The sequence below is a fragment of the Amphiprion ocellaris genome, chromosome 11 (genome assembly GCF_022539595.1).
Source record: "Amphiprion ocellaris isolate individual 3 ecotype Okinawa chromosome 11, ASM2253959v1, whole genome shotgun sequence".
Taxonomy (NCBI): domain Eukaryota; kingdom Metazoa; phylum Chordata; class Actinopteri; family Pomacentridae; genus Amphiprion; species Amphiprion ocellaris.
The window spans coordinates 3,783,078-3,808,896 of record NC_072776.1 but is presented as its reverse complement, the minus strand read 5'-3'; the positions used below and the strand labels follow the sequence as shown (position 1 = coordinate 3,808,896).

Genomic DNA, 25,819 nt, shown 5'->3' with positions numbered 1-25,819 from the left:
AAATAGAAATCTTTCTGTGCAGAATATCAGATCAACTCAGTGCAAATGGAGATAACTTCATTGTATGATGTGAGCAAGCTTTAAGTGTGATGGCTTTAGAGTTTAGAGTCTCGACTCTTGTTGCTCATGTTCATAAGCACTCTTTAAACTGCCCAGAGTCAACAAGAACATATGAATCCTATTGTCAAGTGGCTTTTGTTTTGAAATATCATGTGTTTCGAAGGGAAAAAAATATCCCAGACAAATGATGCATCATTGCTTTTCTTTGCCTCTCCTTTAAAAAAAAGAAGAAGAAGAAGAAACATGGTGAATATGGTACAAATAAACATTCCGCAGCAGTTTAAAACCATAATTCATGTTGAAATATCCTCCATTGAAGTCCTGAGTAACAAACACATCAGTGGAGCTGTTTTCAAAAATATGTTCCTTAAAATGTCAAATCTCTTTGCTGGAGTCTCCTTCAAAGCTGTTTTTAATTACACATCTTCAAACCAGTATTTAGACAACAAATTCACCCTGAGAAAATGATCATTGCATATTAATGTGATCAATAATCCCGACCAAACGGCTGTTTTATTTCCAGCCGGGCTGGCTGTTTATCTGAGCTGCGCTTCGCTGCAGAAACAGCTCGCTCCATCCCGCCACACGGAGGCTTTAGTCGATAGCGTCTGGCTCGCACACACAAACAGTTTAGCTTGTGTTCATATTTACAAAAAATTAATCTAAATGGGAAAGCAAATATGATTAAGCTGAGAAATTGAAACAGATGTCAACAGTAAACGTTTGCGAACCATCCCAACAGACCATCAGAGGAAACTCCAGGACTATTAGCTTTAGTTAGCTCAGATTGCCAGGAGGTCTCAGATTCACATTCCTCATCTCGCTACACGTTAGTCCAGTTGCAGGAAAGACCAGGCACTTCACTGTCAGGTTTTATGGCGTTTGTCACACCGAGTGGCTGAACACTTTGTTACTGGGACAAATTGAGCTGTTGGGTAAAAATATCCGGACAGATTTCACTAAACTGCACCAAACTTTTCCCAAGACTGTCTGACAGTACAGAATAACTTTCCTTGTCTTTGCTTTGTGGCTTCTGATCACAATCAGTCACCCAAAGTGATTTATGCTAATCTGGACTAAGGTGGAGCAAAGGTCACTGAAATGATTCCTCCTTTTCAACACTGAGATCTCTCAGAAGCTTTTTTTTGTTTTGATGTGGCATCGCAAAAACATCTGCTTGACAGACAATTAGCTGTGATGCTGTTCCAACGCCAGGCAAAGAGGCTTTGCACCTTGTTAAAAGATTCCACTACTGACAGGAAGGCCATCCTGGGCTGCAAGCATGTGCCTAGTTTGTGTGAAGTAGCAAAATTAATGAATAACACCACTCGCACTTTGATTCTAATCTGTTTGTCTGAACCAACTTAGTCGCATTTGCACTTGCAGTAATCATCATCATATTTAGGCGTGTTGAGAAAAAAGGACATGTACGAAAAACTATTTTTGGGGCTCGCCGCTGATGATGCTGCTTAAAAATGTGATTTTGTGTAATTTTTTCAGGCTCTTCTGATGTTCTTAAAGATTGCTATGAGCGTCAGTTTACATGATTTAAGTCTTATTTCAGCTCATCCATCCTTATTACCCAGAAATCATTTCACAGATACATTTTGGGAAAGTGATGCTTTAGATTTGATTTTTAGCGACATGAAGAGGAAATTAGCAACAGCAACATGTTCCCTGATAATGTATGGATGTAATTTGCTTTCTGCCAAAACATCTAATCTTGTAATACAATATCCATCATAGCAATTGTAAACTTTGTGATGCTTATGTTGGATTTAAAAAACACATGTTTTAGTTACTGATATAATGCTGTATTTGCTTTGATAATAATCTATTTTATTGTAAATACAAATATTTTTTGCACCTTTTTTTTAAATATTAGTACCACCTCATTGCTATTTCTTTGACCTTGCATGTTAACTGCATGTTCTTTTGTGCATTGTTTCCTTATTTATCTTGTAACCTGTGAGCTACTGGATACCTTTAATCTATCTCTCTATATTTCACTACAACCACAATCCTTCCATGTTCTTAAAGTGTTTTTGCTGTCTAAGCCTAAGCAGATGCATGATTTAGGATGTAAACCCTCGTCTCAGGTGTCGAAGTCTTTTATTTTTGTTGTTCACCACCTTCTTATAAGTTGTTGTGCTTCACTGACTTGCAAAAAATACTCTGTGAACATAATCCAAGCTTTAGAAGCGTCACTGGGAAAGCAAACAATTACTATAGGTTTTCTCATCTCATCTCATCCAACAAAGCATCTGACCTCAATAAGAGACATTTAAAAGACAAACCCGTGTCTCTGGGTGTCCTCTGCAGCGTGGTGGGAAGGAGATTCTTACAAGGAAGGAGCCTCACAGCAATCAGACCGAGGCTGAATGTTAATGAAAAAGCAAACAGCCCACCGCTGCAATTTGTGCTGGAAACCATGTTTGAGCAATCGCTGCAGCTCTGTACTCTCCGCTCCTTTTCCCCGGCAAACAAGGAGCACTTCAGGGAAAATAATTATCTGTCATTCCCAGTCTGAGGGTCAAATGCATTTAGATGCAAATGAAAACAACTTCCGGTTCTGGAGTCTCACTAATGAAATGGAAAAATGCAAATACAGTGCAGAAAACAGTTTTTCTTTGCTGTGATCACAACTATCTGATCACTGGGAGCTTGTTTGGGAAACTAGCGGGCAACTTCCTGCCAACTTCTGGCTTCTCAAGACTAAAACAGAGGATTGAATGAATACAAGACGATTGATGGTCATTTTGAATCGACACTGATGTAAAACTGTGGACAGAACTGGTCTGAAGTCAAAATTAAACAGTAACGACACAGTTCAAACTAAAATTTAAATTCATTTCCGCCGTGATCAAAGAGAAATTTGCCGCTAATCATTTAACATGAAGCCTCTGCTGCAAATTCCACAAAGCGATTTAGGTGTGGATGAGCAGATTAAGCTTTGAGTCTACGGTCAATAGCCATACTTTCCAAGGCCAAAAGGTCAAATCTGACTGAATGAATTTAGATTTTTGTCCTCAGGGAACATTTTGGTTGCAGGAAAAGTGATTTACATAAAATATGATCAGCAGCTCTCCGTGTGCAGTCAGGAAAAAACAACTGAAGCTTTCAGAGCTGCACATGAGCCTGATTTAAATCCGTATTAATATTTAACACTGTGACTAGGAGCTGAAAAAGACTTTTAGAAGTAAAATAACTGTCTGTCCAGCTACTGTGCCGATGCTGAATATAGAAAGCTATGCCAAAAATCTGGTAGTTCAACCTTTAAAGTTGATAAATATGTCTGTAAATAAGACAATCTGACAGAATCAACCACATCATCTTTAAAAATGTCCTTCCTGATGTTTAATTGACGTTCAGCTGCAACTAAACTTAAAATATGATCCAAAATGGTGAGAATATTTTGCTTGGAGCTTGAGCTCCTACCATTCAGCACCAATGACTGTAAATACACAAAGAGTTTAAGATAGTGTACTTCAGTATAAATGTTAATGGGACAATATGTTTTACATTGTCAGTGCCACTTTATTTGACACATTTAACATTTTTTGACAAATGTCAAAAAAACCCTGTTCTTAAGTATCCATAACATTAAAATCCTTCTCAATGATTCAGTTTCTCATTGAGTTTCGATTAAACCCCTAAAAAAAGTAATTTCTATAAACCAGAGAGACATATTTACACATTTTCCCCAAGATAATAAGTTATTCCTTAAAAATGGCTTAGATGTTACTTTACAATGTTACTTTCTTTTAAATTTGCAGACCTACATTGTCCCTGCTTCTTTTTCCACTCAACTTGCAGCTCGAGCACACCAGCACAGCTACAGCTCAGACTCTGTACACCTACTTTATGCTACACAGTGGAAAGTTGTAATATTCTGTTATATATGTTTTTGTTTCTGTAAAACCCCAGATGTCTAAATCTGTGTTTTTGAGATCGTCGTGGTTCTGACTGTTTATTTCTCTCAGGATATGTCTTTTAGCATATAAATAAAACACCATATTGACATGTTAACAAGGTTAAAAAAAAAGTGAATGTTCACCAGAGGGGGTCTTTAAATGAATTAATCATCTCATCAAAGTAATATTCTTCTGTGAAATCGGGGCTCTTGGCATTAATGTGGGTGTACTTTGACATGTTCCGCCCACCTAAACATTGCTGCCCTCCCAGCAGGATAACGCAGCTCATAACTGCTCAGGAGCAGCTCGAGGAACATGAACAAGAGCCTAAAATCTTAATGCAATCAATCATCCAGATAAGCTGGAACAACACAGATCCACAAATCCCACAGAACCCAAAGGAACCACTGCCAGCATCCAGATCCAACAGAACACCGCCGTGGCCAACCAGGTGGCTGATTGGTCTATGTTTTTTAAAAATTAAACAGTAAATCTCATTAAGAAATAATGTATTTTAAAAAATGAAAGCCTCCTTAAATATTTTAGAGTACCTCCCTTCCATCGAAAACAAACAAACAGATCGTACATTAATAAAGTTATATTAGTCTGTGCTGTTTTATAAATTTGGCTGTTAGAACCCTCCTCTACTTTTGTCACTTCAGCAGGAATTCATCATGATCAGCAACAAAATGAGGGCGAGTAATGCAGCTGGTACAATAAGCCAACACAATGTGTAGCAAATTAATCAGGCTTGGCCCAAGGCTCGCTTTAGAAAAATGATCTCATTTGACCAGACGGGTCGGAGCTCGTCTCTAATCATATCAGAGTACAACACCGGGACTCCTCCTCAGCTTTGTTGTGGTCATTAGGAAAATAAAAACAGCAACTCCACTGTCAGATTATGAACAAGTATAAGCACAGCTAAACTCTGAGCTTCAGCTTTTGTTCGGTGATCAATTCATATATTTAATCATGATGAATTATGCATATTTTCCTGCTAAATAGAAAACAGATGGATGGCAGAATCTGCTTGGACAGAGCTCAGATAATGATTTTATGCAAATCGAGATGTACTGAAATGTATATTTGCAAACCTGACAGGATTAGACTGTGACCTAAATGGCAAAAAGGTTGATCTATGAAATGATGCGTTCACAAACAGCACATGGCGGCATGATCTCGCATAATTAAAAGTTAAATGCTAATGCACGGATTTAAAATTGAAAATCAATAAATATACATTTGAATTCATCAGTGCCGCGTATACATCACACCGACATGCACATCATACGCTTGTGCTTGTGATCTCTCAGATGAATGGGAGCCTTTAACTGAGTGCTGCAGCCTTAGCTTCAGTCTGCTGCTCAGCTCGGTGCATGTGGCAGATAAATACGAATATAAATCACACAAAATGCATTCAAGAAAACTAAACAATTCCCATGACGGCCCACCGGGGTTATCTCCAGTCATGTAAAACAACAATATGTCATACACACACATCTGACCTCTCACCTTGCAAGGATTTTTACTGGCAAAGAGCAGTGCCTTTAGGGGGGCCTCCAGACTCGCAGCACATACTCTCTGCACAATGGGTAACTTATAGCTCTCCCTCAAGGTGGAGAATAGGAAAATATTTTATACAATAAAGGCAAATGGGTCTATAAATTGCCTGAGGGAAAGCTAGCTTTCCTGATTGCTACTCATCTCACTGTTTCCCAAATGTTTTATACTCTTCTGACTGGTAATCAATAGCTACACATGCATCCTCTCAGCCAGCGCTGGTCTTTTATAGCACGCCTAAGGAGCAGTTGTCAGTCAATGGCAACCTTATAAATAGACTGAGGGCTACATGTGGACAGATGGATGCTTTCCCTGTCAATTGTGCAATGCCACAGTCCAAACAGTCAGCTTTTGTTTTTCCACACGAGGCTGTTGTATTGAGTTGTGCTATGTAGGACACTAAAAAAAATCACTTCCTCAAAAGTTGTCCTCATAAAGGGTTTCCAAGTTGCAGCTAATGGTGATAATTTTAAAGCATTTACTAAAGCATTGATATGATCGTTTTTTGATCATGTTGTAATAAACAAACAAAAAAAATCCCTTTGGCTGTTAATAAGTTGAAGTGGAGTTTAATCTGCATGTTTTTCACAAGTTAAAAGGTCAATTGGTCTAAAGAAGCGGGTTTTCCCTGGTGATACAAGTGTGCTGGAGGAGAAACAAAATCTTTAATTTGTGCAGCAATGGAGTAAAAGACTTTATCAACAGTTATAAGTTTTCTGTAATCTGAAACAGACAAATCAAATGAATCAGTCTTAATAGAATAGAATAGAATAGAATATCCTTTATTAGTCCCTCAAGGAGAAATTTGCAGCATCACAGCAGCCAATTGACAGTAAGAAAAGAAAGAAATTTTTTTTAAATGTATCCTGAATACCTTTATAGAACAAAAACTCAATTGGAATGGACATTTAGATCCATTGAAAGGGGAGATTTTGTAATAAAAAGGCTCAAGTCAGACTTACTGAAAGTAAACTGAAGATGGACGCCTGCTATTGGTCATACAGGTAAAGCATCATTCTCCTCCCACATCGCTATCTGCATTTTTAAAATCTCCTTTGCTGCAGGAAACAGCAACCACCTCCAAGCAGCAACGTACATGGAGTCTATCCCAGCTGACTGAGGGTGAAGACAGGGAACACCTGGACAGGTAACAGTCTATCACACGGCTACATATAGAGACAAACGATCACACTCACATTCACACCTACAGGCAGTTTAGAATCACCAGTTAACCTCAGCATGTTTTTGGACTGTGGGAGGAAGCTGGAGAACCTGGAGGAAACTCACACATGCACAGGGAGAACATGGAAGCTCCATGCAGAAAGATCCCAGGAAGACCGGGACACAAACCGGGGATCATCTAGCTGCAAGGCGACAGTGCTAACCACCAAGCCACTGTGCAGCCATGACTAAAATCAGACTTTAGAAATTGTAAACTTATTATTTAATCACATACACAAAGTTGTTCTTATTTTTGCTCATTATTAATCTATAAATAATCTGCAAAATATCTGTTAAATAAAAATAAAGCCATTAACTTAACCTTTCTATGGTCAGTGATGCTTATGTCCAGCAGCAAGGGGCGCTAATAAATGAAGCCTAAGGTCGCACTTGTTTGAAAAGCTGTATCTTATGTTTATAGATTTGTATGAACACCATTGATTTCTCACACAGATGATTTTCCGCCAGTGAAAGAGACATCAGTAAATCCAGCAAGGCTGCTGTTTGCTTTGAAGAGAACAGAGAACCTAATTACCCTTATTTACAGGACGCTTCTGAGTAAAGCATCAGATTATCTCGCTGTGACAGACTCACTTGCCTAATAAATATGATCATTAGGATTTTCACTTCTCCAAGCTACGCCTTGTGGATATTACTGCTTTGCTGGCAATCAGATAGATGCAAAAAAGAGAAATGCATCTTTGAAGTAAAGGGCAGAGAACCCCATCGTGAGTTATTATGGATGTGTTGGAGGAATTTATAGAGTGTTATTGACGCCTGAAAACCCACAGGGATGTCGCACACACGCAGATTAACACAGTAAGGAAAAAGCAAATGTACGGTATAATCACCCTCAGAAAACTGTTTTTTTTAAAAAATGTTTTCCTGTCTGAGTCTGGTAACGGTTTTCAGCAAATAAACGTCGCAGGTAGATAAAGTGGGACACGGTGATGAAACAGAGTCGGCCCCGTTAAGGTTCCATACGTCCCCACAGGCACGTTTATGCTATATTGATGAGCAAATTAACAGGCTGTGATTCGACTAGAGAGGGATTCTATGAATTCAATTGTGATTTAAATAGCACAGCCCACACCGGATGACTTTCAATGGGAAGCGGGAAATTGGCTGGTGCTAAATTGAGTTGTGCTTGTTATGATGAATGCTCAGCAGCATATCAATTTGAACTTAATTCATCCTCACACCCAGCGCTTACACTGAAGCACATAACCCCAGCCGTATGTACAAACACTTATCTAATGTGTATATTCAGTCAATTGTGTCGATAATTCCGCGATGACTCCTCTGACTGAACCTGTGCAGTTTGGATGCTAAACTTTATGAACTCTTCCTCCTCTCTGCTGTTATTCTGAGACCCAATTAGACGTACATATCCCACACAATGCTGCGGTTGGAGGCCAGAGAGCGTCTGTTTGTCCAAAGGGAAGAGGCGTGGGAGAAAGGCATACCCGCCAACACGCTGCACTGGGCATGGTGCATATCAATAGAAGCAGTAACTAATAACACTGGCTGCAGGTATGTCTCCCAACATCAGAGGAAGACGAGTGCAAAGGTTGTTTCATCTTTTATAGATCCCGTTTGAAAGCAGCAATTGCCTCAAAGAAAGACTGAGTGAAGAACCAAAGAGTGAGAATCGAAAGCCAGAGTGTGTGTGTGTGTGTGTGTATGTGTGTGTGTGTGTGTGTGCAGCTCGTTGGTGTGTTGATGTGTCGTATAAAGCTTGTGTTTTTGTGTGTATAATGTGCCCCGGCAGTGTAACTGGTCTGTTTGCAACAATCTCGCCTTGTCTTTGAAATTGTTTATGTAGGCCCAGATCCCTACGGTCGGATAAGCACGGGGCTGTAGGGTTCCCTGTGGAGGTCAGACTTTCTAAAGCCCCCCCTCCCTCATTTGCGATTGCCCTGTGTGATAGCACCCAGCAGGCCTGAGAACGCAGGCCTAATGTTCTGGATGGATGGTGCCATGAAAGAAGACAATTATCAGGCAGTGAGCGAGGTCTCCCAGGGTTATGGTTTTAGTCAGATTATTTATTTTATGTAGTTTTTGAAGCAGGAGCTTTAAAGTTTAACAGCCCTAGGGTTACTTTTTTTCCTTTTTGCAGAGCCCTGACTGTGTGTATTTGTGTGCGAGGGTGTATTGCAGGGAATAGGGTTTTTGATGATGTAATTGGCTATTATTGGATGTTTTCAGGCAATAACGCTGTGCTTTTGTGTTTTGTTTTAAGGTGTAGTATGTGTGATATTGAATCGACTCCACGCAAGCCCTTTCTACACCCTTCAGCGTGTTGGCCGTAGCAGCTGCTCTATACGTACACCACAGGAACGGAGGTAGATGGGATTAGAGAGATTACAAGTGTTCCAATAGAAAGTAATGCTTCTTTATTACAGTACATTTAGAAGTGACAAAAAAGTCTGTATCAGAAGCATTTAAATGTGTGTTTATAAGACTGTATGTAGGTGAGAGAGATAGAAATGATCAGACTAAGAGCAGAAGGGTTCATCTACTGGATATGGATTTGCCCCGGTTTCCTCCTTAAAGCACAAATTTTCAGTTTTACTTTTCTGTTTTTGTATAGATTAAACAAATACTTAATGAAGTGTTAATTATGGATCTTTAGAGGTGCTGACAGGTGTATCTGGCTAACTGTTTCATCTTCTCCAGTTCTGTACTCAATTAATCCACAGATATGAAATTGATATTGATTCTTTCATCTTGTATTTAGCAAAATTTCAAAACATTCCTTTAAAATTTTGGCATAATTTCAGTTTTATAGGATGTTTACTAGTCAGCTGTGGTTAAGAATCTGGGTCCACGCAGCTAGAATTTTTCATTCCAAAAACATTCTGAGTAAGGTTTGCAAAGTTCAGTGAGAAGATTTAGTTCCCAAAATGTTCTGTTTAAACGTAACATACCTAAAAATATTCCAAAAATATTTAGTTGTTAAACTGTTAGACAATAATGTTCTCAAAACTGAATTCTGCAATGAGAACGTTCTTCCTTTGTTATCATGTAACAGTGTGGGAACGTTGTATAGATTCTGTAATGTGTTCCTTCAGTAACTTCCCCAAAACGTCCTCAGAACATTGGAGGCAGAACGTTCCACCTTTGTTTGTATATCACATTACAGGAACGTCTTCTAAACAATGTCCTGTCATCTGAAACCTCGATAACATCTCAAAAACATTTTCTGAATGTTGCATTGAGAACTTCCTTCTTTTGTTATCATTGAGGAACGTTCTATAAGTTGTTCCCTCAACAACAAGGCAAAATATTCCACCTTTGACATGTTACGTTACAGGAACGTTATTAAACGTTCTGTATGAAACACATTGTGTCATCTGAGGCCTTTGAGAACACCATACCTTTGTTTTCATTGTCTAAACGTGTCATAGAAGAATGTTCTGTAATGTGTTCCTCAGCAACATCCCCAATATGCCATCAGAACTTTGCAGGCAGATTGTTTCACCTTTGTTAATATGTCACATTATAGGAATGTTCTGGACATGTTTTGAAGGTTGGTTTGAGAACATTCCTCCTTTGTTATCATGGAACATCATTTGTGTTCCTGACGACATCCTCCAAATGTTCTCTGCTGGGGTTAAAGGGCTTAATTCACTTTAAACGTCATGGGAACATTATTTGAAATGTTAAATATCCTTAATAAATATTAGATTCAAACTTTTAAAACGTCATTAGAACTTGTAAGTAATGCTAGCCAGTGTTGTGGGAACATGTCCTGCTAGCTGGGTATGAACAAATACGTCATGATCCCTCTTAGAACATCAGATTATAGTGCGGTTATGTAAAGCCTCGAGGCAGAGTAAGTGTCTCGCTGAGTCAAATTTCTGATCATGGTCAATCCAGTCTAAGGCTGACTGTTAAAGTACTACTGATAAAATTAATAGTTGTAGGAGATTTGATTACTACTAAGCTTCATCAGGCCACCACATCAGCTGAATGCTTTACTTGGAAATCAATAAAAAACAAAAGTATGTCTTACCTGAACCCCAATGAGCTCTACTAAACTATCCACTTGTGCCTGCAGTAAAACTTTCACTTGCCAAGGGGTTAGGTGAAATATTCACTGAGCTTTAGGTTCATCTGAGGTAACAAAAAGACAGACAAAAACTAAAGCAAATTCTTTAGGGAAGAGTAAAATCATACATTGTCCACCTCAGTGTCCCCAAAAGAGTGCCTTCCTATTGGTGCTGTGCCACTCTTCCATCTTCTTCCTTCCTTCTGCCCTCTGACATCCTGGTATTACATCTGAATCTTCTATTTTATATTTGCAGTCAGTATCAACCTGCAACCATGCTGCTGATTGATTACTGAGCAGAAACCAAACAATCCTGAATGCCTATCTATGTGATTTAGATCATGCATGTATAGTGGAGGTGTGTGCAGGATTCTCTGGTTTTTCCACAGACTTTAGGATTTGAATTGAACTGACCGAACAGCAGAGATTAAACATCATATTAAAGGCCGTGCTTTATAGGAATGCACATCCTCCTGTAGAATATCCTGTTCTGTTTTGCCAGATAATGTAAAAAGCTTTTGTAACAAAATGTTGTCCCTGCAGGGTATCTGTTCCTTGTGTGTTTTTCTTATAGAGAGAATGAGCTTTGAATGTGTGTTTGTATACGCCTCGTGGCATGCTTCAGGCCATGAGCTAAACTGCTGGGCACCATAGAGCAGCACAAGCGCTATCTGAGGGTATATAGTACACTAGTTGCAGTGCCGTACGGATCATAATTACACAAGCCCAATTCAGTGTTTATCAATGAGCCTGAAGTCTGTGAGGATAAATGCTTAGCCACATTATCTCATTGGAGATTCATAGTTGTATTTGTGCAGAACCTTCAGTTACAGCGGCTCCGTATGCGTGGCCAATAATACTACTTCCTGTGCAATCAGCCTCACTACTTTCCCAGCAAGCGGCCCCATGTCTCCTGCAATTACATCCTCCCTCTGTAATCTGTACTTCCACCCAAATGAGACCAGCCTGAGTAATTTGCGTGAAGATTCGCCAAATTAAGAAATATAATGGGCGAAAATCCGGTCTGTTCTCCTGGTTATTGAATACAGCAGCGCCGAAAGCACTGCTCTCTTTGTACCCCATTGTTTCTAGTGGCTAATCACATTCACATCCCAATCCTGCGAGGCCGAGCCTCTCCCGAACGGAAAACAAAGGTGATCATGACAATCTGTAATATTAATCTGATTGGGTTAACAGTGTCTCTGGGGCTGCTCCTGCTTGACTCCTCGACCACCTGTGGCTGTATTTTAATCCGATTGCACTAATTGCATATTCAGAATCAAGGCCTCGCCACCGTCTCCCCCCATGACTTTTACACATAACTTCTAATAGAACACCCTGTATTTCACATGAACACACACAAATTTGTAAATAATTACTATCACATGGGGGGAAAATAATAGGCGGCCCCAATTCAAATTCACTAGCTGGAGGCAGTGTGGTAATCACGGAGGAGAGCGGGACAGCGAGGATAAGGGATAAGGGGTGAGGAGAGAGAGGGGAAGGTAATCACATTGTATAACAACCACAGAGTCTGACAGTTTGAAAAGAAAAAGAGTTCAGAGTGAATAATGAGCAACTTTGTACATAGTACTTATGACTATATGTGCTACATCATTTGTCAGTAACAACTGTGTGTTCTTTGCTTCAAAACACCTGTTACACATTGTTAAAACAAACTCGGCACAAGCTAATGGATTCATTGTTCGCTTATGGATGGCTCCTTTCAAATAGCCAGGTATATTTCGCCGGCCACGGGGGCTATATTTGTTACTTAAAAGCAAACAACATACGCATTCTGGGAAGTTGGTGATGGATTGGATGTGTTATCTGCCTATTAGCACAACAGCCCATTATCAGTGTGCCCAGGTTACTGCGCTAGCTGTAAAGCAATAAAGACAGGCTGATTCGAGCCACCGCTGAGTAGGAGTTCAGTGGCTGCCTGCGTCCTATCACTTTCAAATGAGCACCACAAATCACTTCAGCGGGATGCCTGCACCAGTAATGTGGCCATCAGCATATGAAAATATGTATGGGAGACCATCCAATTTGCTGCCAGCAGATAGAAGGAAGGAACCCGCAGTGTGCTGAGTGATTGTTAGATGGCTAGTCGCCGTGCATGCATACAGTGTGTGTATGTATGACTCCCAATGTGCATGTCTTGTTAATAACCGGCAGAACATGTTATTGCATGTAACCCGTGTAAACAACATTTTTTAAAATCATCAGAAATTGGACAGCGGTCGTTGCATTAATAAGCAAATCCGGAAAGAATCACAGTATAACAAGACAACCAGGGGGAAAAGTTGGGCTTGTTCGGTGCCTGTCTTCATGTACAATTTGTTTTTGTGTATATGTGTGTGTGTGTGTGTGTGGAAACATGCCTGTCTGCTTGTGATGGTGTGTGTGTGTGTGTGTGTGTGTGTGTGTGTGTGTGTGTGTGTGTGTGTGTGTGTGTGTGTGCGTGTGGAAACATGCCTGTCTGCTTGTGATGATGTGTGTGTGTGTGTGTGTGTGTGTGTGTGCGCGGCTCGTATTTTGTACAAACCAGTCCGATTGTCACGAGGGTGTTTTGTGTGCACTTTGTTCTCCACACTGATCCTGTCCCCGGCAGAAAATAATTACAGTCTGTTTGCGAGCGGAGGGAGGACAACACAGAAAGCCAGCCTCATTTTACTGCTTCAGAGGACGTCACATCACCCAGGAAGAACAAGAGGAGGAGAGGGGGTGACAGAGGGAGAGACAATAGCAGACGAGACCATTAGATGAGAATGCTAATTACTCCACCTTATATTGGACATCTGTCAAAGCACCCACTTCACGTGATAAATCTAAACCTTGTGTGCTTAACACACACTTCACACATGGGCACTTGGAGGTAAATCACATCTCTTTCTTACTCCAAACAGCTGGAATAATAAGGTTGGTTTGGTTTTTTTGGGGGTAGACTAAACAGCAGGAAAAAAAGTAATAATCACAAGCAAAGCATTCACCGATTTTCAAGATAAATCAGACAACACAGTGGTGGAGACAATGCTGCCTCTTTTATAAGGATTTATTGCACGCGTGCTCACAAATGCGCCCACAGACGGCGTCGACCCCCCTCTCGAAGAACTCAACCCGAGGATTTACATATTGTACACTCAGACATGCATACACACTCATTAGGAGAGGGGCTCGTGCATGCTATATGCTCCGTGATGGTAGATGATACCCACCCTCTTGACAAGAGATCTAAGAGAGATCCCTGTGTAAGAGAAAACAGCGTTGAAGGCTCCTAATATCTTTGATAGCGTCGTTATGGTAATGATCAGGCGCGATGTAAAATTCATGAAGTGTACCTAGCATTTGAGGATTGCCAATACTTGTTCTGCTGGCAAGGAGGAGGATACAGAAAACATGTTAGAGAAGTCGCGCATGCAGATGTTGTTGTGCTCGCGCCCTAATTGTTTTTCGACAGTTAAGTGCAGCTAAATGACTTTCATGTGTTGGCATGTATGCACAAGGAGGGAATTGCTTCTTACCTTTTTCTTTCAGCTGTTTGGCAGAGTGCTTGTTGGAACAAAACATCGCCTTCCTAATTATTGCAACCATTAGACCTATTAATTTGCCCAGTCAAACAATCCAGACAGACGTTGTATAAAAATACCACCAATAGAAATATTGTGATTTCCCAGTGAACATCTAAGCTCAGCCAAACACAAGAAAAACATGCAAAAACAATCAGAAGGGGTCTGCAGCGGAAACCTGGACCATTCTGTCACTTCAAAAAGTCTCTGCATCAACCTGTCCATCAGTGACAGTTATGAGTTAGGACTCTACCTCTCTGATAGTGACTGTGTACGCTGTGTGTGTGTGTGTGTGTGTGTGTGTGTGTGTGTGTGTGTGTGTGTGTGTGTGTGTGTGTGTGTGTGTGTGTGTGTGTGTGTGTGTGCGCACGCGCCTAAGATCTCTGAGGAGTGTCTTTCAAACAAATTTCCATTGAGCACTCATCAGTAGGAGGTCCAGGTCCATTGGAGTCGGCGTATTCACTCTGAAATCACACAGCTAACCAGGACTGTCAGCCAATCAGGATGTTTTTGATTTTTCTTGAAATCCACACTCAGTTCAGATTAACCTGGACTCCGACACAGACATCAGAATGGAGTGTGATTAGATGGCTGTGGATGTTCACATCTGGGGAACAATTAGCCCGGATGCACAGCCAAGCTGGAGTGAACAGAAGTGACAGTCCTGTCAGGTTTGACAAGTGACTTGAGCTGTTCCAAATTTAGAGCCATTGAAGTTACACGAGGGTGAAATCAGGTCAGAGACATGTAAAGTGAAGAGGGGTCACTTTGCCTTGGGAACCACTGTCACCTCGCAGGAACACATGAAAGAACTGTAACAAATGTAAATGTGAATTTTGCTGTGGTTCGGAAATTCAAGAAAACTCCTGCTGGCTGCTGGGTTTGGTCAGAACAGGATTACAGTTACAGTCTAGAAACTATTCTATTCTGTTGAGCCAATGCACAGGATGATGTTGTCCACACATGCCCAGTGCAATATGCATTACCTCGTCCAAGTCAACATTTCCTGTATGTCTGGGCACAGACGGATCCAGTCCAAGCTTCATGTTAGCTTCTCTCTTTGGTCTTATTCGGAGGCACTGGAAAGATTCCCAGATCCTGGAGGTCATAAATGTCCTGGGTATCACAATTTCAAAGGATCTTTTGGTTGAATTCCATTGACTCTTCTTGAACCTGCAACTTTTTTAATTCCCTGATTAACATAATACATATTTTACCTGGAATCCACCAGTCTAAACAAAGCTGCAGAGGTTTCCACGAGTTATAACAGAGCAATTATGTGACCATCAGCGTGTCACCATGTACACCGCTACCTACCAGGTGTTACATTGTTTCCGTTGTATGATTTTTTCTGCCTCTTATCAAAGCTGAAGGATGAAAACAAAAGGAAATAGTTTCCTTTCACAAACTGGACACTGGTGGATTGCCAGTGACGAAATGACAAGGAATGTCTGTCAGTTGGATATTTGATGTGGGCTCGAATTGAATGAGCGCACGTGAGCAGAAAAAGCAAACAGTCTTTGAAGTACATTATTTCATGACACGCTGTCTTCATTGGTGGATGTGAGGTAGTGAATTAGTCGAGGAATGTAAGCGATTTTCTTCAAGAGCGTCCAACAGATTTAAGAATTAACATCTGGGACTCCTAAACTCTGCTCCAGTTCACTTCATTTCATTTTTAACTCATTAGGAGAACTTCCTCTGACTCCGGGAACACACATAAAGAGCAGACAGATAAAGCCCTGGAGCATGGAATATGTAAAGATTCTAATCTATAGCCTTTCATTCAGTTATTGTCAAGTCAAACTGGGAGAAGCTGAAACCTCATAGAAAGAAGAAGCTGAAATCTGATAGAAAGAAGAAGCATTCGTACAGGTGCTCCACTCAGCTGGGGCGGAACCAATCTGCGGCTGCAGGTTTACTACCTGCAGCATAAAAAGAGACACACGCAGCACTGAGGAGGAACGGAGAATGAATGAGCTCCTCAAACAAAGTGGCTGTGAGCGTGAGGATCTGCGGCAAACTGTGCAGGACTGCTTCATCTACAAAAATCCGGGTAGCAGCCGGTAAGAGCAGAATCATGAAAGATCTGGGAGACTGTTTAACCTGCCGATGTGAGCCGCTGCAGAACGTGCTAGCATTAGCATTAGCCACGGAGATCAACGTCAGCCACCAGCGGCTGGTTGATAACTTTCTTATGTCTGTATGCCAAAATTGCTGTGTGTTTGTAATTGCTTAATTGAAAATAAGATTGCAGGCTAATTGGTGCTAATTAGAGGTTTTCCAGCTAAGGTTAAAAACCAGTTAATTCATTCTGTTTGTAATGGTGGGTTTGTACTATGCACTTTATTCTATTTGTTTATTTATTGGATCTGGAACGGAATGCACTTTAAAAATCACTTTATGCACTTTAAATAATTTTAAAAATATGAATTAAAAAGTATAAAAATAGTTTAAAAAGTCTGATAGAAATGTTGAGTAAAATTTGTTAAAATGTGATTAAAGTCAACTCTTTGAAATGTAGCTAAATTCATATGCGGCATAGGATTTGTTGAAAATTGGTCATGCCATGGTTTGTTGCTTGAGTTATTTGATGTTGAGGTTAACAAACATAAATTGAGCGGCATTTACTAATGAGGTGATGCTGTATATGGGGAATGGCTGTTACTATCTGCCAAATGCAATATTGTGAACATTGTTCTTTTGTGTTTTGTTTAAAGGTTTTTCACCTAAACCTATCAACTAACCCTATCAACTAAATCTATCACCTAAGTTGCCATCGTTGTATTCCATGACCTTGCAACCATTGCAAAATAAAAGAGAAAGAAAAGAAAGCAACTGTTTGACTCATGAGTGGAGTCCCGCTCATAACCTGGGTAGATGAAACGTCCTTTTTCAAGTGGGGAAACTGCACACAAACCCTCAAAAATCATCAATGATATTCACGCGTCATTGAAAGTGGCAGAACACATGACAGTGAAAATCCGCTGCAGTAGCGCAGTACTGAAGATCCAGGAAGCGAGAGCTGAGGTCCAATCTGGAATCCTGAAAAGGACAACCTAAAGCATATTAAAGTGCCTTTTATTACGTCATTGGAGGAAAAATCTGAACTGGATATAAGCATGGCTGGTCAAGAACTCAAATCAGCTGAGCAGCTCAAGGTGGAGAGGACCACAGCGGAAAGACTGTTTTCTCGTGTTGTTAACAGCATTATGAGGACCTACAGAGACATGTCTGAAGAGGAGCTCAGAGACAGTTTCAATAAACTCACAATAGAGGCAGAGAAAGTCATGGAATCCAATGATGATGTGGAGGCTGGGCTTATCGCAGAGCTAGAGGCGGCACCTGACACAAGTGGAGGAGCTGTGTTGACCGAGCAGCAGAGAGCCGACATAGAAAAGACTGTGAAAGAATGTGAGATGAAACTCAAGGAGGTCAAAGCGCTCATCCAGGAGACTGTGGACTAACTTCGGGAATGCTGAACTACCCACTGCGATACAGGCAGCTGAGGCTGCGTGTAATCTCCCTGCTGCGACACGACCTGATGGGAATGAGGAGGCATATGATTTTAGACTCACTCACCTGCAGGAGCTAGCGAAGACTGCAAAGGAGGTGTATAGCCGGTGGAAACGTTGGGTTCCCCCAGATGAGCAGCAGGCTTTCCAGAGTTGCTTAAGGGAGCTGGAACTCTCTGTCCCAAAATTAGTCTCCAGAAAGGCCGATTTCATCCATGCAAGGGTTAAAGATGAGGCTGAACGACGGACACAGAGCAGCAGTGCTTTCAGTTATCCAGTGCCAACCATCCGGTTAAGACCTGTGGCCCTTCCCAGGTTTGCAGGAAACAGGCGCGATTTCCCTAAGTGGAGAAGGGACTGGGAAGCACTGCAGAACCAAGGTGAACCCACAGGTTCGAAAGAAGTGAAAAAGTTCCAATTACTGGACAGTATTGAGGATAAGATCACAAGAGACCTTCGGCTCACATCCTACAGCACAGCTGATGGCATCTTTCGTGTCCTGGAGAACCGCTTTGGCAACCAAACATCAATTGCTATTGAAGTTGTGGAAGACCTACAGAAGATGCCAGCTGTGAAAGGTCATCAGCCACGGAAAATAGTGGAATTAATTCCAGCTGTGGAAAAGGCACTTCAGGATCTGAGTGACCTAGGAGAAACAGGTGCCATTAAAAACCCACTGGTGACAAAATCCATTGAAAGCAAACTTCCAGAACACCTCAAGAAGGAATGGCTGGTTTATGCTGCTGACAGGAGGAATGCTGTGACACCAGAGAAGCGGTTCGATAGTCTCTTAACGTTATTCAAAGAACAGGAAAGCATATATGAGCAGCTCGAGCAGCTGAGGGAGGAAGAACCAGGTAAAAAAGAAACTAGGATTGAACCAAGACATACCAGAACCAGATCTACAAAAGCAGACAATGACCATCTAGTTTGTGTAGTCTGTGGTGATGGAAAGCACAAAAAAAGGCTCTACTTTTGCAAACAGTTTCGAGCACTAAAGCTAACGGATAAAAAAGCTGCAATAAGGAGGCTGGGAGCATGCAAAAAATGTCTCGAGGTTCATGATGACAGTTCATTCTGCAAGCCTACTTACCTGTGTAAAAACCCCGACTGCAAGAATGAACATGTTCCAGAGCATCACTACTACCTGTGTCCTAATGCTGAGACAAAGAAAAGGGGTACATGTCATAAAAAGAGCAGCTTCGGTTCAGATGAAGACAAAGGCCGGAGGAAGTACACAGAGGATCAAGAGGAGTTCTTAAGAAAACTCTCACCAGAGCTGGTAGAACAGTGCCGAGAAGTGTTCTCTAATACTGCATCTAGAGCTTTCAACACTGTAAAAGATCGACCAAGCTTACTCATGGATAGTGGAATGCAGGAGCTTCCAGGAATCATGATGCTTCTAGAGGTCACTGTAAATGCTGAACAGAAAATTGGGACATTAATTGACTTGGCTTCTGATACCAATTACATAACCCATAAGGCTGCAAGCGGGTTGAACCTCAGAAGTGAAGAAATCACCCTTATCTTTCATGGAGTTGGAGGGATGAAGGTTCACGTAGAGACGAAGCGGTACCTTCTAAAGATTCGAGTTAAAACCGCCAAAGGCACTCTGAAGTCTCATCAGTTGGTTTGTTATGGACTGGACAACATTGCAGATGTTCACAGGCATGTGACACCAAAGCAGCTGCAGAGGTTCTTTCCAGATGTCTCTCTTGAGGAACTAGTGAGGCCTAAAGAAATACAGCTACTCATCAGCCACAGAGAAGGCCAGCTAGCACCTCAGAGAATAAAAGCTGTTGGAGATCTCGTGTTGTGGGACGGACCACTTGGCAAGACAGTTGGAGGTTCTCATCCTGAGCTCTTTGAGGGACTTATCTTGTCAGCCCGTCTTTCCAGTACGCACTTTGCAAGATCCATGAGGACAGCTGTTGCAAAGTATGAGGAAGTCATTACCACTGTCAAGGTCAGCTTTCACCCAGCAAACAAGCTGCTGTAAAGTTCCATGAGTCAAGTACATCGGCCACCAAGCGGGATGACTTCTTGGAATGGTGGAGGTGGGATAGTATTGGAGCAGCATGTGAACCCAAATGTGGAGGCTGTCGCTGTGGAAACTGCCAGCCAGGTGACAACGAAATGTCTCTTGCTGAGGAGAGAGAGCTTGAGATAATAAGACAGGGCCTCACATATGTCATAGAGGACAGCCACAGTAAAGAACCACATTAGCACACAAAGTATCCCTGGCTAGAGGATCCAGGATCCCTGACAAATAACAGAACAGCAGTGGAAGCTACATTTCACAGGACAGAGAGGCAGCTATCCAAGGAACCTGAATGGAAGGGAGCCTACGCCGCACAAATGCACGACATGGTGAATAGAAAAGCTGCGGTTAAACTGTCCAGAGAGAGGATTATCAATTGGAATGGACCAGTTTGGTACGTGAGCCACCTAATTGCTCCTAACCCTCACTCTGTTACTACCCCAGTGAGACTTGTATGGAACAGCAGTCAAAAGTTCTACTACACTACAGGTCTTCACTGTCTTCCTTTCCACTTACCTACTGAATGATTCCAACAAACGGGCCCAAAAAGCAACTTAGAGAAAAACGTCATAGTTTCGTATGTCGTCTAAAACGTCAGAGTTTAGTATGTCGTCCAAAATATGACAAAAATGCCGTAGTTTAGTATGTTGGCCAACAAATGGAAAAGGGATGTGCCTGGATAGCTCAACTGGTTCAGAAGGTAATTCATAAACAAGACTGAGTCAGAAACGCAGGTTCGATTCCAGTTCATGCCCTTTTACTGCAGGTCTTTGCTGTCTTCCTTTAGACTTACCTATTGAATGATGCCAACAAAAGGGCCTAAAAAGCAACTTGGAAAAAAACGTCATAGTTTAGTATGTCGTCCAAAATGTGACAAAAATGTCATAGTTTAGTATGTCGTCCAAAATGTCATAAAAATGTAATAGTTTAGTATGTTTTCTTTGAAAGAAAAATCATCATGAATTTTGCCACAAAAAAAACGCCTTACTATACTATGTCAAAAAAAAAAAGTGATTTTTCAACATGTTGTAAAAATGTGCCATATGAGGAAATAATGTAAAGGAGGCCATGAAAATCACTATGGTAAAGTTTCCTTTGAAAAAAATATCATCATGAATTTTGGCGCAAAAAAAACGCCATAGTATACTATGTCGAAAAATGCGATTTTTCAACACGTTGTAAAAACGTGCCATATGATGAAATAATGTAAAGGAGGCTGTGAAAAACACTCCAGAAAGGTTTTCTTTGAAAAAAAAAATCATCATGAATTTTGGCACAAAAAACGCCTTATGTCGAAAAAAAATGCAATTTTTCAACATGTTGTAAAAACGTGCCATATGATTAAATAATGTAAAGGAGGCCGTGAAAAACACTATGGTAAGGTTTTCTTTGAAAAACAAATCATCATGAATTTTGGCACAAAAAAAAAATGCCTTACTATACTATGTCGAAAAAAAATGCAATTTTTCAACATGTTGTAAAAGCGTGCCATATGATGAAATAATGTAAAGCAGGCTGTGAAAAACACTCCAGAAAGGTTTTCTTTAAAAAAAAAAAAAAAAAAAATCATCATGAATTTTGGCGCAAAAAAACGCCATAGTATACTGTGTCGGAAAAAAAATGCTATTTTTCAGCATGTTGTAGAAACGTGCATTATGAGGAAATAATGTAAAGTAGGCTGTGAAAAACACTATGGTAAGGTTTTCTTTGAAAGAAAAATCATCGTGAATTTTGCCACAAAAAAAAACGCCTTACTATACTATGTCGAAAAAAAAAGTCATTTTTCAACATGTTGTAAAAATGTGCCATATGAGGAAATAATGTAAAGGAGGCCATGAAAAACACTATGGTAAAGTTTCCTTTGAAAAAAATATCATCATGAATTTTGGCGCAAAAAAAACGCCATAGTATACTATGTCGAAAAATGCGATTTTTCAACACGTTGTAAAAACGTGCCATATGATGAAATAATGTAAAGGAGGCTGTGAAAAACACTCCAGAAAGGTTTTCTTTGAAAAAAAAAATCATCATGAATTTTGGCGCAAAAAACGCCTTATGTCGAAAAAAAATGCAATTTTTCAACATGTTGTAAAAGCGTGCCATATGATGAAATAATGTAAAGGAGGCCGTGAAAAACACTCCAGAAAGGTTTTCTTTAAAAAAAAAAAAACATCATGAATTTTTGCACAAAAAAAAATGCCATAGTATACCATGTCGAAAAAAAATGCAATTTTTCAACATGTAAAAACGTGCCATATGAGGAAATAATGTAAAGGAGGCCATGAAAAACACTATGGTAAGGTTTTCTTTGAAAAACAAATCATCATGAATTTTGGCACAAAAAAAAAATGCCTTACTATACTATGTCGAAAAAAAATGCAATTTTTCAACATGTTGTAAAAATGTGCCATATGAGGAAATAATGTAAAGGAGGCCGTGAAAAACACTATGGTAAAGTTTCCTTTGAAAAAAATATCATCATGAATTTTGGCGCAAAAAAAACGCCATAGTATACTATGTCGAAAAATGCGATTTTTCAACACGTTGTAAAAACGTGCCATATGATGAAATAATGTAAAGGAGGCCGTGAAAAACACTATGGTAAGGTCTTCTTTGAAAAAAATGTCATGAATTTTGGCACAAAAAAATGCCTTACTATACTATGTCGAAAAAAAAATGCAATTTTTCAACATGTTGTAAAAACATGCCATATGATGAAATAATGTAAAGGACGCCGTGAAAAACACTATGGTAAGGTTTTCTTTGAAAAAAAAACATCATGAATTTTGCCACAAAAAAACGCCTTTACTATACTATGTCGAAAAAAAATTCCATTTTCAACATGTTGTAAAAACATGCCATATGATGAAATAATGTAAAGGAGGCTGTGAAAAACACTCCAGAAAGGTTTTCTTTGAAAAAAAAATCATCATGAATTTTGGCGCAAAAAAACGCCTTAGTATGTCGAAAAAATAATGTGATTTTTCACCATGTTGTAAAAACGTGCCATATGATGAAATAATGTAAAGGAGGCCGTGAAAAACACTCCAGGAAGGTTTTCTTTTAAAAAAAAAAAAAAAAAACATCATGAATTTTGGCGCAAAAAAAACGCCATAGTATACTATGTCGAAAAAAAATGCGATTTTTCAACATGTTGTAAAAACGTGCCATATGATGAAATAATGTAAAGTAGGCTGTGAAAAACACTCCAGAAAGGTTTTCTTCGAAAAAAAAATCATCATGAATTTTGGCGCAAAAAAACGCCTTACTATGTCGAAAAAATAATGTGATTTTTCAACATGTTGTAAAAACGTCCCATATGAGGAAATAATGTAAAGTAGGCCGTGAAAAACACTCCAGAAAGGTTTTCTTTGAAAAAAAAACCATCATGAATTTTGGCGCAAAAAACGCCTTACTATACTATGTCGAAAAAAAAATTCCATTTTCAACATGTTGTAGAAACGTGCCATATGATGAAATAATGTAAAGGAGGCCGTGAAAAACACTATGGTAAGGTTTTCTTTGGAAAAAAAATCATCATGAATTTTGGCGCAAAAAAAACGCCTTACTATACTATGTCGAAAAAAAATTAAATTTTTGAACATGTTGTAAAAACATGCCATATGATGAAATAATGTAAAGGAGGCTGTGAAAAACACTTCAGAAAGGTTTTCTTTGAAAAAAAAAATCATCATGAATTTTGCCACAAAAAAAACGCCTTTACTATACTATGTCGAAAAAAAAATTCCATTTTCAACATGTTGTAGAAACGTGCCATATGATGAAATAATGTAAAGGAGGCCGTGAAAAACACTATGGTAAGGTCTTCTTTGAAAAAAATATCATGAATTTTGGCACAAAAAAATGCCTTACTATACTATGTCGAAAAAAAATGCAATTTTTCAACATGTTGTAAAAACGTGCCATATGATGAAATAATGTAAAGGAGGCCGTGAAAAACACTCCAGGAAGGTTTTCTTTAAAAAAAAAAAAAAAAAAAAATCATCATGAATTTTGGCACAAAAAAAAAAAGCCATAGTATACTATGTGGGAAAAAAAATGCAGTTTTTCAACATGTAAAAACGTGCCATATGATAAAATAATGTAAAGGACGCCGTGAAAAACACTATGGTAAGGTTTTCTTTGAAAAAAAAATCATCATGAATTTTGGCGCAAAAAAAACGCCATAGTATACTATGTCGAAAAAAAATGCGATTTTTCAACATGTTGTAAAAACGTGCCATATGATGAAATAATGTAAAGTAGGCTGTGAAAAACACTCCAGAAAGGTTTTCTTTGAAAAAAAAATCATCATGAATTTTGGCGCAAAAAAACGCCTTACTATGTCGAAAAAATAATGTGATTTTTCAACATGTTGTAAAAACGTCCCATATGAGGAAATAATGTAAAGTAGGCCGTGAAAAACACTCCAGAAAGGTTTTCTTTAAAAAAAAAAATCATCATGAATTTTGGCGCAAAAAACGCCTTACTATACTATGTCGAAAAAAAAATTCCATTTTCAACATGTTGTAGAAACGTGCCATATGATGAAATAATGTAAAGGAGGCCGTGAAAAACACTATGGTAAGGTTTTCTTTGGAAAAAAAATCATCATGAATTTTGGCGCAAAAAAAACGCCTTACTATACTATGTCGAAAAAAAAATGCAATTTTTCAACATGGTGTAAAAACGTGCTATATGATGAAATAATGTAAAGGAGGCCGTGAAAAACACTCCAGAAAGGTTTTCTTTGAAAAAAAAATCATCATGAATTTTGGCGCAAAAAAAACGCCTTACTATACTATGTCGAAAAAAAATTTCCATTTTCAACATGTTGTAAAAACGTGCCATATGATGAAATAATGTAAAGGAGGCCGTGAAAAACACTCCAGGAAGGTTTTCTTTAAAAAAAAAAGAAATCATCATGAATTTTGGCACAAAAAAAAATGCCATAGTATACTATGTTGAAAAAAAATGCAATTTTTCAACATGTTGTAAAAACATGCCATATGATGAAATAATGTAAAAGAGGCTGCGAAAAACACTCCAGAAAGGTTTTCTTTGAAAAAAAAATCATCATGAATTTTGGCGCAAAAAACGCCTTACTATACTATGTCGAAAAAAAAATTCCATTTTCAACATGTTGTAGAAACGTGCCATATGATGGAATAATGTAAAGGAGGCCGTGAAAAACACTATGGTAAGGTTTTCTTTGGAAAAAAAATCATCATGAATTTTGGCGCAAAAAAAAACGCCTTACTATACTATGTCGAAAAAAAATTAAATTTTTCAACATGTTGTAAAAACATGCCATATGATGAAATAATGTAAAGGAGGCTGTGAAAAACACTTCAGAAAGGTTTTCTTTGAAAAAAAAATCATCATGAATTTTGCCACAAAAAAAACGCCTTTACTATACTATGTCGAAAAAAAAATTCCATTTTCAACATGTTGTAAAAACGTGCCATATGATGAAATAATGTCAAGGAGGCCGTGAAAAACACTCCAGGAAGGCTTTCTTTAAAAAAAAAAGAAATCATCATGAATTTTGGCGCAAAAAAAACGCCTTACTATACTATGTCGAAAAAAAAATGCAATTTTTCAACATGGTGTAAAAACGTGCTATATGATGAAATAATGTAAAGGAGGCCGTGAAAAACACTCCAGAAAGGTTTTCTTTGAAAAAAAAATCATCATGAATTTTGGCGCAAAAAAACGCCTTACTATGTCGAAAAAATAATGTGATTTTTCAACATGTTGTAAAAACGTCCCATATGAGGAAATAATGTAAAGTAGGCCGTGAAAAACACTCCAGAAAGGTTTTCTTTAAAAAAAAAAATCATCATGAATTTTGGCGCAAAAAACGCCTTACTATACTATGTCGA

General features: G+C 39.2%; 1 protein-coding gene across 1 annotated transcript; it reads left to right on the top strand.

Moving 5' to 3' along the window:
• The first annotated feature begins 16,281 nt into the window (after positions 1-16,281).
• Positions 16,282-25,386, top strand: LOC129349968 (uncharacterized). The gene is made up of 2 exons (XM_055014973.1): positions 16,282-16,444; positions 17,099-25,386. Exon 2 carries the CDS (start codon positions 18,456-18,458, stop codon positions 19,890-19,892), a length of 1,437 nt encoding a protein of 478 aa, XP_054870948.1. The 5' UTR covers positions 16,282-16,444; positions 17,099-18,455; the 3' UTR covers positions 19,893-25,386.
• The last annotated feature ends 433 nt before the right edge of the window (positions 25,387-25,819 follow it).